Source organism: Pelecanus crispus, chromosome 7 (assembly GCF_030463565.1).
Source record: "Pelecanus crispus isolate bPelCri1 chromosome 7, bPelCri1.pri, whole genome shotgun sequence".
Taxonomy (NCBI): Eukaryota; Metazoa; Chordata; class Aves; order Pelecaniformes; family Pelecanidae; genus Pelecanus; species Pelecanus crispus.
The window spans coordinates 43,166,758-43,183,782 of NC_134649.1; the positions used below are offsets into that span (position 1 = coordinate 43,166,758).

Below are 17,025 nucleotides of genomic sequence, written 5' to 3' on the forward strand. Positions count from 1 at the left end.
GTGTAAAAATACTATGTTATCTTCAGTATAGTTGTGAAGTTTGGGGGCATCTATTGCATTCTCATCCTAATGCAGACTTCTTCTCAGATTTACTTAGATTTATTAGCCTCTATTCCCCCATTCCTTCTCTTCAGAAAAGGATACTTCAAGTTAGTCTTCTAATCTTAACAATATTGCTCTTTCCCCTGGTACAGGTGGTTTATAGTAGGTATCCACAATAATTTCATATTCTGGGATTTAAAGAAGGTGTATTCCAGCACTTCTGAGCATCTTCAGCTCCCCCTTTGAAGAGTTACTCATAAATAAAATTATACACATCAACCTGTTTCCAGGATCTGTGGGAAAAGGATCATAGACTGGCATGGTTTGTTGTATGATTTTTTTATTGTGTTCTGCTCATGATTATTATTCTGCAGGATCACGGTCCTGTGTATAGTTATAAAGGGAGAAGTTGCTTGGTTTCACTGGAGGTGAGAGTAAACTACAGATTACCATAATGCATTTTTCTTTGTGTTAATATTTTTCTCTAGTGGGGCTTAAATGAAATGGTCTGTTTTGTTATGGCTAGGTAGTTTTCTCATCATCTGGACATGCTGATTTATATTTCAGCATATCAGATACTTGAGTTGTCATTTCATCCTGAATCTCATCTACCAACAAGTCTTCACTAACAATATTTGTTCTTAGTTTTTAAGCTCTTCTTGATCATACCTTTTGGCTAGAATTAACTTATTTGATTTCCTTCAATGCTGTAATGCCCCTCAGATCTTTTCCTTGACAGACTTTTTCATGAATTCACTATTTTTCTTTCTTCTGAGTACTGATAAAGTGACACCCTTGTAGGTTCTCCCTTTGCACTTCAATTCATGCATCCTTTCGCTTTCATTGTGGAAAATCATCGGTGGATCGTATCATTGTACTCCTTCTGTTCTTAAAAGAGTTCATCTGCAGATCCATCCTTCTTTTTCATTCCAGTTAAGAATTATCATACCTCAGGTCCTATACAGAGGCTGTCTTACAGATTCTAACTGAACAGCTGAGGTAGGTGTTCCCTGTTTGAACAGCTTTCCCAGACCACCTGGCAAAAGAATGAAACCTGCCGGTACAGGTAAAAAAATGCCTGCAGTGTCATGCCACAAAATAACCATCCTCTGCAGTTTTAAGCAATTGCATGCTGTTTGTAGGCGTACATTTAATCGTAGTATCGCCAACCATGTTTAGTATGTTCATAAATCTATTTAGTGAGCTTTAAAACTGTGGGTTTTCCTTTTTTTGTATGTTTTGTTTCCTCTTCTTGTCTCCTTTCTTTCTTCCCTTTTGCATGCTGTGTTATATTTTTTTGTTTGTTTATGCTTTCTTCACCCCATTATTTGGCTGTTTTCTTTACATCATCCACTGTCTTCTGCTGTTTTCCTGCCTCACATTTTTCCTTCTCCACTTTCTATCTGAGCTTAACTTAACTCCTCTGTGTTTTTTCTCTCCATTCTCTGAATACCTGTTCTCACTCACACATACAAGCAGTCTGTGGTTATTCACACACTGTCTCAGTCCCAGTGCTACCTCTTTTTTGCTTCCTCAGTTAAGCCCTTTGAATTGTGGCATTTCTGGAGCACTTCTTGTTCTCTTAAAGGAGCATTGGCTTCTAGGCAGTGCTTTCCACGCTTGAGTGTTCTGCCTACTCTTGAGCAGATTCATCCCACTTAATTCTGGGTGCCTAATGGAGGTGCCTAATATATGTGCATGGTCATCCTTGCCTCCTTCTGTGGTCAGTGGGAAGAGAAGAGCTTCTTCAAAAAATGCTTTGGACCAGGAGGGACCAAACTGATCCCAAAAGTATCACTGGCTCTCTGCTGATTGCCAAGCGAGCTTCGGATGACCATATTCCTGACCTGGATGTCTCAGATCCATAATAGTCACCTCCGTTCAAAGTCTATGGCTTGTACACGTGTTTTCAATTCTGATTTCCTTCTAACATGATGGATTTTCAGGGTTTTCCCTATTTGTCATTAAAATCATCGATGCATCCGTGTATAGTACTATGCAAACAATTTAAGAGAATTGAATTTGTGTGCCTAAAAAAAACCCAAACACATACTCAGCATAGTGAGTTTGTGGGAAAAGAAAATCCTCTCCCCCTCCAGTCCTTGTAAAATTGTTTTTTCATCTGCCCCTATTCCTGCTGTCTGACTAATCAGGCTTGTGCGTTGAACTGATGAACTGATCTTTCTGCTGCCGCTTTCCTCCCTCTACTGGAATATTGATGTATTCACGATATAGTGGGAAAACACTTTACTAGCGGAAGAAGGTTTACTACAGGACAGCCTGAGGCCCAGACTGCAGAATTAGATCTTGAGTGGGAATATATAGGGGAAAACAGTTGTGAAAAAGGGAGGGGAAAAAAATGCAACAAGCAGTTTGAAAGAACAAGAAAGGAGATAGTCAAAGATGCGTGAAATAAAGGTGGTGTGTGCTTTACCTGTTTGGATGGCACTTCTAAAGCAAGAGGTGCTTTTGAGTAACTTGATGAGAGTTACCTTAGAAACTGAAAAATTTATAATATATTGGCTTGTTAAAGTAGTTAGGTAGTCAATGTAATTTTGCCAAATTGAGCCATTTGACTTTTTCATAATTAGACCTACGTACATCAGCAATGCTTAAAGAAAAGAATCTGTGATGTGTGAACATTAAATTGATATGCCATGATAAAATCTGTCGCTATTAAAAGGTAGGCGTTGGTGTTCTGTGGCTCTGTTTGGTCACCGATCAATATGTTTGCTTTATGACCTCTGTAAAATAAATAATAGTGAAAGCCTTTACAAATTTGATGGACACTCGGATGTATTGAGGATCTTTTTCAAACTGTGGCTGAGGCAGCTTTCTGACAGCTTCCTCCAGAACAAAGGAGGGCTGTATGAATGAAGTAAAGTTTGTAACATAAACCGGAGTATTTGACACCGAGACTATAATTCTGTCTGTAACTTGCCTTGTCCTATGGCTGGAGTCTGAATGCAGCTACGGATGTTGTATTAGACTCCATTTGTGGAGCATTTGAAGAACTAAGCTAGAAAGAAATCACTTACAGACTTTTCCCCCTATCTGGCTTCTACACCACAAAAGAAGCTTAGGTTCTGTTCAGAAATTGTTTAGCGCCTGACATGTTTCTCTTCCAGTGATGTTCTTAGCTTTAATTATGAGTAGTTTTCTGTATTATAAACTATACTATTTGCTAATTAATCGAATAGTAATGCCCTCCGTCATTTATCTTTAGACTCTCCTCACATAAACACCTTTACTCATGCTCAGACCTAAATTGAAGAGTCGTCCGGCTGTTTTGGGAAGCTACAGTACAGTTACGAGCGTGTGTAACTGAAAGCTCAGGGCCCAGCTCGAGAAGTTGGTGGCCTTTGTTAATTCATCCTGCCGCAAATGTCTGCCACAGAAGTCATTGTTGCTGTCTTTATGTAAATCTCATGGTGTTTGCCTTTTTTTAACCAGTTAAATTAGAGTGAGCAAGAGGAGAGAAAAATCTCACTAGCTGTTCTGTATTAGATCTACAGTTTCACAAGATACATTCAGTGTTCCACCCAACTGATAATTCACGTCACACTCAGAAACTATTACAGCTACAACCTACCCCATCCCATATGACGATTGTCTGATGAGCTTGTATTTATATATCTTTTATGTGCATAAATTTGGAAAGAAACATCTGTAGCTTGTATAGTTCCACACTTTAAATGAAAATAGCAAAGTGTTAGCTAAGCCTGCAGGTACATACACCTCTGCAGGACTGGGACGGCGTGGTCTAACCAAATTTATTTGCGGTTTTGATTTCTGCTGTCTAGTTTTGCAAATAGGCGTATGGGATCTGTGAGCGCTTCCACTGACAGCGCCAGCCCCGTGCTCTCGAGCTTGCGCGTGGGCTGATTACCTGTAGAGGAGGCAGCAGGTCAGATTTATATACGTTTTTAGCTGTTCATTGAGGACGTTGCTACCGACAGTGGCATCAAGTGTGGCCGGAAATGTTTGCAGATCATGGCCTGGGAGTTTAATTTGACATTGGTGCTTGAACCTTTTAAGTCGATTGGAGAGAAAACCCTGTAATAAACGGACTCTAAACCCAGATTTTTTTTTTTTTTTAATCAAATAACTTGATCATGCAAAGCTTAAACTTTGTTACCAAGAGTTTTCAGGCAGGAAAGCATCCTTTAGTCGTCGCTTTTAACACCGCTGAGCGGCATCCCAAAGTTTAGGGGGAATAAAAAAAAAAAAAAAAAGCTGTTGTTTGAAAAGAAATACGGAATAACAATGACAAGACCTCCCCTGGGAGCCAGGTTTGAGTATAACGAAGGCAGCGGCCAGGAGGAAACTCGCTCCGGCTCCCCCCCCGCCCCCGGGGCCGCCGCCGCCCGGAGCGAGTTTCGTACTCGCCACTGCCTTTAAGGAGGCGCCGGGTTTAAGGTGGGCCGGCGAGGAGGGGAGGTGCACGCAAGGCCGGCTCCGCCCCGCCGCGTCGCGTCGCTGGTCCGCCCCCCTTCTCGGGACAGCGGGTGCCAGGCGGGGTTGTGATGCGGCCGTTGTTTTTGTAGGGTCGCGGGCCGCGGTGCGGAGAGAGAAAGGCGGCCCATGGAGCCGGGGAGCGCCTGGCGGGAGGCGTAGCCCTGCCCTCCGCCCCCCCCCCCCTTTCCGCTGCTTTGTTAGCGCAAACACAAACGCGCCTCACCTACACGGTGAAGAGGAAGGGAGCGCTCCCCGTACAATAATGGGCACCCGGCTCCCGCCCCCCGGGCCGCCGCGGAGGTGAGTCGACGCCGCCCCAGGGCCGTAGGTTCCCCGCGGGGAGGAGAGCGAGCGAGCGAGCGGGCTGACAGCGCCGCGGCGCTTCCTTAAAAGCGCGGCGCCACCTTAAGCGCCCGATGACTTTTTCTCGTTACATTATAGCAGCGGAAAGAATGTCGGCGCGGGCCGCGGGTGACGTCAGAAGGGAGCAGCGCAGCGCGGCGGCGGCCAGGCAGCGGCAGCGGCGGCCCCGCCACGGCGAAGGAGGCGGAGGCGGAGGAGGCGGGAGCGGCGCCGGCCCCGCCGCCACCGCAGCGGCAATGGCGGCCGTCGGGGAGCGCCGGTCCCTGCCCAGCCCCGAGGCGATGCTGGGGCAGCCCTGGAGCCACTGGGTCGATGCTGCTAAACTTCACGGGAACGACGGTGAGCGGCCGGCCCCCCCCCCCCCCCCCCCCCCAACCCCCGCTGCCGGCCCGGCCCCCGCTCCCCGCGGGGCTGGGGGTGCCCCGGGCGCGGCCCCGCCGCCGGAGGGACCGTGGGGCGCCGATGCGGCCGGGGGATGCCCGGCAGGAGGGCGCCGGGCCCGGGGAGGCGGTTGGGTCCGTTCCGCTGCCCCCCCCCCCCCCCGCCCCAACGTCGCGGCCGAGTTCGGTGACCGGTAACGCGGTTCGCGGGGGCTCGGGAGCGGCGCGGGTGGGCAGCGCTCGCCCCAGTTCCTGTAATCCGGGACACGGTGCGGGGCGGTCGGAGCCCGTCCCCGGAGGCCGGCACCTCCTGCCCTCGATTCAGCCTGGGCTCGGGGCGGGGACGGCGGGGGAAGCTCCGGCTTCAGGTGCGCATCCCCCTCCGCTGACAGCGGCCCGGGCAGCCCCGGCCCCGCTCCGGGGGCTCCGGGGGCTCCGGGGGCCGGGCCGGCGGATCTCAGCCTCCCTGAAGCTGCGTTGGCTGCCGCAGCGATAGCAGCGCCTATCCCCGGTGCGCCGGTCTGTTCCCGTACCGGGGTGCGTGTGTGTTTGCGTGTGTGGTTGTTTATCAGCCCTACTCTGTGACTTCTGCATGGATTGAGAGATCTTGTGGCTTTTTGGTTTTAGGAACAGCATTAGAAGAAAGTTTCAAGGAATACGGAAGAAACCGAGAAGCAATGCGACTTTGCCGAGAAGGTGAGTGCGATTCATTCTTGAAGAAAAGCGTACGGGGAAGTTTTCCTGCTCATAACTAGTTACGAGAGGACGTGCATGGGAAAGAGGAAGGAAACTTATCTTCAGTCCTATCGCTTTGGATTTGGGACTTGCAACCTGTCAGTGAGTGGTGTGCTTAGCATTATTATTAAATTAATATATAATCTCAAAACTACAAGGTAAGGTAGGGCATAGGTTACTTATTGTGTTGTCTTTACTGTGTTTCTAGTTGCATTTTCTTTTTTTCCTGCTATAAATAGTCCTAAGGAAACTGTGTGACCGGCACTGATAATATCTTCTCTAGAGCTAAAATATTTTGATTCTTAATATAATCCATGTCAGTATTTGAACACTGATCCCTTTCTCTGTCATGTTGATGTGTTATGTTTATTTCTTAGTGTACTGCTAAATGAGAGTGACCTTTCACCTGTGATTAGCAAAAGCCCATTAGCGGGCCAGTTTGTTTCAAGAGTAACAATGCTACTTGGAGTTGTAAGCAAATGATGAATGAAAGCTATAGATCATTGGTAACTTTGGAACAGGGAGTGGAGAAAACACTGATGAGTCTGATTTACGGTGTTCAATTTTTCTTCAATATTTTTGTTTTTCCAGTTTCACGATTGTTTTATAGCAGAGGAATGTTCTAAAACTTTATGAATATTGTTGGTGCTAGCTCAGTTCCGTTGGACTTTCTGTTACTGAGGAGTATGCCATAGATTAGGCATCGTTGCTTTCAACACTAGGTCAGTTAGACCCAAGTCATTTATTTGACACTGTTAGAAATGGAAGACCGAGTTTGTAAACTTGGTTTATGATCGCAGAAGGCAGGACTTGCCAGGACCTTAGGAGATATCTGATTCAGTACTTACCTACTTGTGAGCTACAAACAGCAAATGAAAACTGAAGCAAGGTGGCACAGGCTAGTGAGATTGGGAGGCAGTGATCTATACTGAGGCTGAATCAAAATGTCTGTTTCTTGTGGAATTACTACTGTTGCTAAAATTTGGAAAAAAATCAATTTCTAGGACTAGAGTCAGTGGTCACTGACCTGTAAGAGAGACGCAATAGACAGCTATGCTGCAGCATTCAGGAACACTTGTGCCATTTTGCCATCTTCTAAGTGTATGTATAAGTCCTTAGGCATTTGAAAAATCACTTTATTACTTTATTGCTGAGTTACAATCTAATAGTTGTGTTGGATATTGAAGTTATTTTTCTGAGTAGGCAAATCATTCAAGTGCTAAAACAGCATTTATAACAATAAGCATACACATTACCCTAGTAAAGATTTTTACTAATAAGGATTTTCAAACATTCTTTCTTATTTCTACCTCTTAAAATGCAAGCATCTAAGGTTCCCAGATTTTAAAGATTAGCTGGCAGGGTGAAGAATAATCTTTTTTTTTTTTTTTTTTCCTTTTTTCTCTGCCCCCCCCCCGGTTTGGAGAGAGATCATGAAACTGTTTTTGCACAGGCTGACCACTGAGACACAGCTTCTCCTCACTGACTCCAACCACGTGAATGATTTGTAGGGTTATGAGTTGAAGAAAGTTCATAAAATGCTTTGAGAATTAAAAGTGAAACTTAGTAGCTCTGTCAGGCTTCCAGAGGTCTATTTATTTTGGTTGCTTTATGACATACGAGTGAGACACTGACTTGACGTATAGCTGTAGCTAGTCTGTAGGGAGCTCGGCCTACTGCAAAATAAAGCAAAAGTAGTATTAATTAAGTTTGCCCTTAAAGAGCTAGGGGAGCAGCAAAACATGCCAGCGTATGTATGTGTTTTGTGTTAGCAAATAAAATTTTGAGAATACTGTAACTGATTCCTTTTCCCAGGAAGAATTTTGCATTCAAAATTGAGGAACAAACATTTATTAAATAATTGGACTGTCTAAACCATGGATCTTAACATGGAAAGGTGAACCAAGGGTATAAATTTTGTCAAATCAACTCTAACCTCAAGATTTTTGTCATGGTACCACACGGTATTTTAAATACGGCTAACAACAGAACTCGTTGTGTAAGAAAGTTATTTCTCTACGGATTGGGAGTTGACTCAGAGGCCCAACTTCACAAAAGGATTTCAAGGTTATTTAGGCTAATTTAACCTTGCATTGCAACTCTTCCAGTTTGCATAAAAGAATTAAATATTCATGGCCTGGAGAGGGAGCGAAGGAGGGAACATGACTTTACAGCCCATTTATTAGAATTGGGTTCAAAACCAAGAACTATTTTCTTTATTTAACAATTGTCAGCTTTCGGGTCAGGCTCCCACCGGCCTGCGTACCCACTGGGTTACGGGTTGTAGTTGTTTCCTTTCCCACGTGCTGTTTTTCTGCGTCTTCTAGTGGGAAGAGCTTCATCACCAGCCTGCCTGGTGGCAAGAGGTGGGTTTCAGGCTCGCAGGCGAAGAGTCTGGGTCTCCTGAATGAGGAGCAGAGTGTTCCCATTGTTGTTAACACTGTATTAAAAAGGGGCTTAACATTACCAGCGTCTCCTTTTGTTGAAGGAAAAGAATGATGCCTGTTACTCTTTTAAAGGAATAAAGGACATAAATGTGTAATTCCAGGACAACATTTGCAAGCTCTGGAGGGAGGCAGGATTTCAGACACACCTTTGTCACCGGCATTTCCTATTTGCTGATCAGGCAGCTCCTCTCTCGGCATGCTGGTGGTTGTGAAGTCTGACGAGTCCTTAATACCTGTCAGTGATGCTAGTTCCATGTAGGGATCAGGAAACTAAAATTAGTTCATAGTCTCAAACTCTTTTTTTCTGTATCTAACCCTCCTTGACTTAACCAAGCTCTCACCGCAGTAAGAACTAGAAATTGAATTTGGGCTTCCCAGACTCCCAGTGCTTGTGTCTCATACTTCCCTGTTTCTTTTTCACTGCTCTTGTGCTTTCTATTCTGTTAATCCATAATATGCAATGATTCCTGCTGGGATCCTCGCAGACCTTCACCAAAGTGAGAAACTCAGTGGATGCTTTCCTACATGTTGCTTTTTGAGGCAGTAACAGTCCACACTGAGCTTTGATGTAGAAATTAGAGCTGCAGAAATAAGGTACAGGCCCAAGGGACTTGGCTCGGTTTTGGTACAGAAAATCCCCAACAGATGGAAATGAGAAAGGGGCATCCTCCATCATGGGAAAATGTTACTTTAAAATTTACTTTGACTTTGTACATTGAAATCTTCTTGTGATGAGCAATATTATCAATGTAAGGCCATGTTAGAAGCAATTGTACTTCAGTTATTTTTCTGTATAGTTCATATGACAGAATCTTTTAGCTCATACAGCCACTTAATTGCTTACTGCTTGTGAACCAGCTAAAGGTGTGATTCCCCTGCCACACAGCTTTTGCTGTGATGAAGCAAGTATGGCATGTTGCATTATAATCTGTAAAAGCATTCCAAAACAGCGAGGCAGAAAATCTAGTCCTCTTCATCCATTTTTCTTATATTTTAAAATGAAACTTTGCTGAAGGGCATCTTTCAAATTTGTTTGTGTGATACTGGGAGCGTGTGCCGTCAGATACAGCCAACATGTTCAGTTCATACTGGAGATGCAGCAGGTCTCAAAAAGAGATTGATGTGTCTGTAGTATCTGATACTTTTTCATTTGAAGAAAATGATTCTTAGTGTCAACCTCTGTAATCAGTGCTTGAAACATTTCGGCAAACAAGTTTGTTTTTCAGGAGATTCTTTCTAACCTGTGTTGAATGCAGTTTTCTTTTAAAAAAATTTCTAGCCCATTATTGCTGTGAAAATGATCTCTAAATAGAACTGTATCTGTAAGCATAGAGTTCATTTGTGGTAACTGACAGGATTCAAGAGAGTGAACTTTTGCTTCTTGCAAGATTTGACAACAGGTTGGTTTGTTTTGCTCTGTGGAAGAGTAGAGAAGGTCTGAGTAGAAACGACGAGGCCTAAAACTGTTTGGTGGGACTGGGGGCTTAACCCTCCCTCACCCCCTGAGAAACTCTGACTCCCCCCACAGTAAATTTCCAGTTGCTTCCAGTTATCTTGTATGTTGTTTTAAATTTAAAAAAAAAAACCAAACAAGCCACCACAATCCCCAAAGCTGTATTGGAGAGACAGAGAGAAAGAACCTACCTGCTTTTAACAGAGATCATCGTTACTTGCAGTAATACTTGTTAATGTGTGCAAGCCTTCTGAAGTGGTTGGGGTGAAAGTCTGTTAAAATCTTATATCGACTCACTAAATAATTTTGAAATATGTATAACAATAACAATGCAAAGGAATCTGTAGCATTTCAGGATGGAAAATAAAAGTGGGGAGAACAGAAGAGAGATTTGGTTAGACAATTTAAAATTGTTTGAGTGTTTGCTTTTGATAGCTTATTCAGTGCATGCTGAAACCCTGGGGTGTCTTTGCAAGAGCTTAAGCATCTCATCATTGCAGTAACACATACAGCCCCTGTTTTTTGTGTGTGCGCTACATCCTTTGAGAGGTGAATCCCTTGATACTGCCTATTTCAAGCACTTCACTAGTACTGTCACCATAGTTTATAGCTAACTGGCAACAAGGTATAAGAGGAGGACAGAGCATGTGTAACTTGGGTCTTGAGCTCGATTTGATCAATTGTCATTGATCAAGATCGTTAGATCTTGGTTAAAAAGAGCTCTTTGCCACCCTTACAGCATCCATACAGTCTGCCAGCGATTTGTTCTAACTCTTTGTACTTGGTGCTTCTGAGAATCCCGAGGAAGTTTCTGATTGCTCTCTGTACATCACTGAGCTATTTCAGATGAGGTGGTCCTCTCGATGGTCACAGGGGGAGATGCAGAGGAGACAATTACTTTGTCATAGGTTGAGGTTAGTTGAGCGATGGTCACTGATGCGTTAGATGTGCTTGGAGGTACCGCAGGTCAGAATTGATGCTAGTTGTGTGGTGATGTAGCGTGGTACCATTCTTAGGGTTTTTAGACTATACTCGTCTTAATAAAGAAGTGTTGAATTTTCTGTGGGAATGCAGATCGTCAGTTTTTGGTAGGCACCTTCAGAAGATGCTCCGGAAGACTTTATGACCATAGGAATCTTATCAGGAGAGCAGGTGGGAGCAAATTCCGTTCAGCATCGTGTCACCTGATAGCAGCTGAACTTCTGGTCTTGAACAGTTAGTGTATCCTTGGGGGGAGGGAGGGAAGAGGCTCCACGAACCTCTAGAGCATTCAGCAGAAGCTTTGAGATTTGGTTATAGTAATTGTTATTAATGAAAGTTACCAGAGCTGTGAGGGTACTGGGAGCTATGCAATGAACCCTTGTTCTTCTTGAATCCATGCTGGGCAGGGTTGAGCAGTGAAATCCAGGACTGGGCCGGGGGGGCTCACTAGAAGCATCTTTGTCACATAGACCCAAGGTCTAGAATTTTCCCAGCAGCAAGTTCAATAAATAATTAAAGCATTGGTGAAACTTTTGTTCCAATATTAAGTTGTAAATACAAGTAAGAGACAGCATCTTATTTCAAATTTAAATTTGTTTTTATTTAGCCCTGGGAGGTGCTCAATTGAGTTGATTTTTTTTTGTTGTGTTAAATCATGTCAAAGATGCTTAGAGGGCTCTATAGTCCTTGACTGCCTGCAAATACACTGTGAGAATTTTTAATAGATTGAAATAAATATTTTAAGGTAGCAGTACAAAGTGCCATGCTTCTTTTTTGACATTCTGCATAGCTATTCACAGTCTGTAATCGGATAAATCTCCTCTTCATTTCATTGCATTTTAATTGACTATTTACACAAAGCGTTTTAAGGATTTGTGGACTGGTTATCGTAAAACAATTACAAGGAGACTTTAAAAGTGCATTGAACTGTTTGAGAAAATTGTAGCGATTTTATGAGATAGCATCCTTTCAAATTGCATGTTTTTCAAGCTACTTTTGAGATTATCTGCAGCGACTGGCCCTTGTTTCCTTCTTGTTATTTTTTTCCCTTAAATCCAAGTTCTGTTTACAATATTTAATTATTTCTGGCGAGATGAGTCACATGTTATAAATAGAATATTGTGATGTTAGACTGCAAGTTAGAACTGTGTCATCTTTTATGCTTTAAAGATACTTTGCAGGTTTTAGATATTACCGTATTATTAGTGCGATATTGCAAGGTCTTGGGGACTTTCATTGGAACTGCAGCCGCAAAGCTGCCTCTATCAATCCACAATATGTGAGGAAGCAGGATTTTTTTTTTAATAAGAACCTTTGAAATAGTTGTCTATACACATACGTAACAGTCAGGAATTCACTGTTATCTAACACTTCTTAAGTGGTATGTATGATTAGCTAGGTTATGCCTGTGCAGAAGAGGTGATGTCTTGATAATACTTGATTAAATATTGCTTTTTGTGTCGTTTCTGTTCTATATTTAACAACAGATGCTCAGTAAGAGAAGAACAATGCGATAAATATTATGTAGAAATACGACTTTCACATGAGTTGATAACACTATCATCTAAGTACAGCAGGAAAGACAGAAAGGCTTAGTGAAGGGTACTTTTAAATAAATTAGGTTAAGAGGATGCAGATTACTCTAAGGTAACTATTTTAAAAGCTATTTCTTCCATTGCAGTGGATTTATAAAAGAAAATGCAGACACTTCTTGCACCTTTTCTGACTATGCCTAGTCTATGGCTGTACCTGCCAAAGGCTGGCTGGGGATACGTGTGATCTCTTATCACTTACAAGTCAGAAAATATTTCATCTTTCACAAATCATTATAATATTTGATTTGTAAGTAAGTATTCTAAATAGTCTATAAGATGCTTAAAATTGTTTCTCTTCCCTTTTAATGAAGAAAATCACCACTGGTGTGGAAGTTGCCTGTATGTGTAATACTCAACATTATTTCCTAGACATTCTTACAGTGTAGGTGACAGCACAGAGATGAATGCAGCTTTGTACTTACACCTTAAGTTTTTAGCAGCGAGTGTTAAAATCTGGCAAAGGGAATTCAAAGTGTAATGGAGCAGAGTAGCACGACTGTAAAGGCAGTTGTCATGGAAGGCAATGGATTTATTGTAATTGGTGTTCCTGTTGCTAGAAGGCTTTGCGCAGTCAGAAGTTCTCCCTGCTTGTGCAGGCTGTGTGCAGCTGTGAGCCAGGACCGGTGGTGCAGTGGCTGTCAAACTGATTCTCGTGGTAAGTCAGATACTCGTGGTAACCCCAGATACTACGGGGTATGACTTCATCAAAGTATGCTGCACATGCAGCTGCTCCCACATCACTTGGAGCCGTGATCGCTAGCTTTGGAAATGGTGACTGTGGTGTGAGATATTCTAGGTTATTGGCTCAAGTAGATTATAAATACTGAAATGCTCAGTTATTTGTGTGTAAATGCTGCTTGTCACCCCGTGTGGAATAAGCTGTTTTGTTGTAACCTCTTTTCCCATGAGAAAGATCATTTATTTACAAGCTCACCCCCATCCTGATTTCGACTTTTGATAGCTTCAGCATAGCCCACAGACAAACGTCATTGGTAAGAAAAGGTGAAGGGGATAATTGGTTACGCCTCCCTTCTCTTCTGGTGGGATTCTAACAGCCAGAAAACTTACACAGTGTTCTTGATTTGCTTTTCTGTGGCTAAGCAGGACTTGCATCTTTCATCAACTGTTTTTAGTGTAATAAAGTGCAGTGTTCTCAACTGCACTGAAAAAGTGTATACAAAGCAGCTGAAGGGCTAAAATCCAATAGGGAGCAGCTTTGAGGCTGTTAAGTCCGTGATGTGCGCTTTTGTTCTGAAATCTAGAGCTCTCGTGGTTTTATTTGCAAGAAAGTTTGTTGGACACGCTGATATAGTTGCCTGAAAGTCCTATAGCAGCTTTCATGAAAAAACAAAGTGTAGAAGCTTTAATGAGTTAAATTTGAAAAGCAAATAATACACTGAATACACAGTAAATCGGGTGTTTGCTTTCCTTTAACGTCAAATTCCATTGTATTTTGCCCTTCATAAGTTCAGTTTTGTGTCTACAGTTTTTTTCACTGACTGCATAAACGACGTAGTAGATGTCGTCAGTGGGAAAATTGGAGTTCTGCCAGTTTATTAAGTGGTATCTGGGGATGTGAGGTCTTGTCGTGAGCCACTGAAGTCAGTGAGGGTTTTGCTGGAGACTGGAGGGAGGACGCAGGGCCAGGTTGTGGGGCTCGGTAGGCGAGAGTGTTTGCATGTGCGAGCCAGCCACGTTCGCTACGCTTCTCTATGCAAACATTTTAATTGTCAGTCCCTAGGTATTGTAGCCATTGCTTTGTCAAGGTGTATATAGCCTAAATGACACCCTCTGGCTATTGTTTCAGGCTAAAACACAGAAGAAAATCTGTATCGGTTTACACCTAGGGTGTGGTTCTGCAATCTTTTTTTCTTTTTTTTTTTTTCCCCTCCCAGTAATGCTGGCTTAAGTAGCTCCTCCATCTCTGCTAAATGAAACATTTGTGAAATAATGGTCGTGTTCTAACTTTAAAGTTGTTTCCAAAACAAGGTGATGGTGCTTAAAGAAGATACTGAAATTTCCAGCATGTATTTGGTCTGGTAATCCTAGAATCCGTTTGGCCGTATTTGCTTATGTTTCTTTTCAGAGTGAATCTGATCTGACTTTTACATGGCTACCATTGTGATTGTATGGTATATTAGATCTTGTATCTTGGTTATCTTTAAGAGTGTTAGAGATGTTGCATCAGTGAATAACTGTAGTATAAATCAGGATCAGTTATAATATGTAAGTGTGTTGTGAAAAGTAAACAGCAAGTAAGAATTAGTTTATATTATTTAACATATTGGTTAGGTTTTAAAATTTATTTTCACTGATTAGCTATGTTAGAAAACTAGGTAATAGAACTGAAAAGTTTCTTTGACTGAAATTCCCAAGGCAGTTCCAAGTAACTTTGTGAACTGGAGAGAATAGCATTTGAATCAGGGTTATTCTGCTGAGGAAGAGTTACGGCATCATTTATTTTTATCTCCTGTTGGAGGGCTGTTGCAAATGATGCCAAAAGGAGAAAGAGGCATCTTCTATATAGTGTACGTAAACGTGAGCCGTACCAAATATTATTCTTACCCCTTCAGAACAAATCTGTAGTAGCGTGGAATATCCAGAGGCCTCAAAGCCTGAAAAAATGTGGGTTAACTGGCTGTATTTTTGATGGATATTTCAAAGGAGCGAAAATGGTTCCCAGTAGTCAGACACTGTGGGTGTTGGATTATTGAGACAGCCATGTAAAATAATTTGGAAAGCAGCTTTCAAAATAATAAATTTTCCCAGGAACTTTCCCACTTTTCCCAGTAAATGTTAAAATTGTCTGTTGCACTCCAGTTCATTTAGGATGACTCTAGAAATGTATTAAGGGACTCTAACTTGCCTCTGACAACTAGAAGGCTTTGGTTTGTAAGGAATATACTTTTGGGGTTTTTTCAGTTAATTTGTTTTTTAAAATGTATAATCTGTGTTTGAATATGTGTGTTCTGCTTGGCTAGAAGAGATGTCGGTCTTCCTGCTCTCGCTGGTGCTAAATGGAAGAATTTGAGAGGAAAGGCTCAGATGAATTGCCTGATAGGCAGCATTTACTTCATAAAAGTACTTAAAGATGAATTTCAGAGAGCAGTTTTATTTTTCGTTTCTGTGTAAGTTGTGTTACCCAAAGCAACTGTCTAGAAATCATACTTTTTAAGGAGCTTCTGTTCCATATTGTAGTTCATAATTTACAGATGAGAAGTTTTGAGCCAAATTCAATATATCTGTGTTGCCTACCAAAGCTAGTGTAATAGATTGCAAATTTTTTTGTCCTAAATGCTCTTTTTTGTGGCTAAGTAATTGAAGGAAAACTACTACCAGTTGTATTCTGGGACTTGGGGGGAAATACCGATGTCTGAACCATACCTGACACAGTTTGATTATGTCTTGTTTGTAGGCTGGGCAGAGCCCATCTCCTTATCTGTTGTTCCTTCTATAGGACCTGCTTGAATAGCCAGCTGACTTGGTTTGCTTTGCCTGGCTATTTCAACACCGCTATTTCCATGGGGTGTTTGGAGAAGAAGTCCGAAATCCATCAGCCCTTCTTTGGGAAATTTCCTTCTGGTTCTGCCTGACTGTGAGGCTATGCCCTGAAATGTAGGGGCATAGACCACTGTGTCATTGCTGGAATAAAACTTGCAAGTCTCTTCTGTTGTTTCTGTGGCCTGAATTTAATGATCTGAAGTGTTGGCTTGATAGCCTTGGAGATAAGAATGCTATTTTTATCTGAGGAGTAGGTAGAGCACACGAGTAAAATCTTCAGTGCGCTGTCAGTGTATCTTGTCTGAGGCTTTTTTACCGCTGCTTGGGATGAGAAGGGGGTTCTCTGTGCAACACTGAAATTCTCTGTCATCCTGCTGACACCATCGAGAGGTGTTGTGGATAACCACGCCCATGTGAAGGAAGGCCCCTGTCCTGGGAAAGGACCAAAATCACAGTTTGGATAGATGGTGCTCTGCATTGTAAAATGGGAAGACATGATGGTAAGGTGCAACATCAGCAGTTTTATTTATAGTTTAATCACACTGAGCTTTCCTGCACTCCCGTGAGTGGTGTTGTGAGATCAGGGCTTCACAGGAACCACCGTGTCATTCGTCATCGCAGTGATTCAAAGGTGAGGTCACCAACTGACAGGAGCATCTGGGGTGTCCGTACTGTTATGGTGGCCCTGTGATAGCCTTTCATGGACTCCTTTGGCATCTTTCCCCAAGTGCTCCGTGCTGTTGCTGGAAGCAAAAGCTTTTGAGCAATTTCCAAACACAAAGCGGTGCATTGTGGGCCAGCGCTGGGAAGACTGGCTCAACAAGTTTGGCAGCAGCGGCGTTGGCTTCCTGCCCACCCTGGATAGGCACCAGTAGAGATTGCCGGAGTCTTCGGGTGGGTTTGTGCTGAAGACCTCAGCTTAGGTCCTGAAATTTGTGCGCGTGCAACTGCTGTGTCTGGCAAAGGGTCTGCTTCTGTTGTAAACCATGGTTTTGTTATCCTAGATGTGTTTGCAATAGATACCTTTTGTCTGCTTTAGGAAGGTAGATGTGTTATTTGTTTTCAGTGTA

The 17,025-nt window shown here is 42.8% G+C and overlaps 1 protein-coding gene across 2 annotated transcripts in view; it reads left to right on the forward strand.

Annotated features, from left to right (window-relative positions):
* Positions 1-4,952: 4,952 nt before the first annotated feature.
* The window catches only part of ATXN7 (ataxin 7), a 61,137-nt gene continuing 49,064 nt past the window's right edge, over positions 4,953-17,025 (forward strand). The window contains exons 1-2 of one of the 2 annotated variants that reach the window (XM_075713897.1): positions 4,953-5,202; positions 5,871-5,939. In XM_075713897.1, coding sequence (XP_075570012.1) covers positions 4,953-5,202; positions 5,871-5,939 — 319 coding nt within the window. The remainder of the gene's footprint in view (positions 5,203-5,870; positions 5,940-17,025) is intronic. The other variant, XM_075713898.1, reaches the window with a different exon arrangement.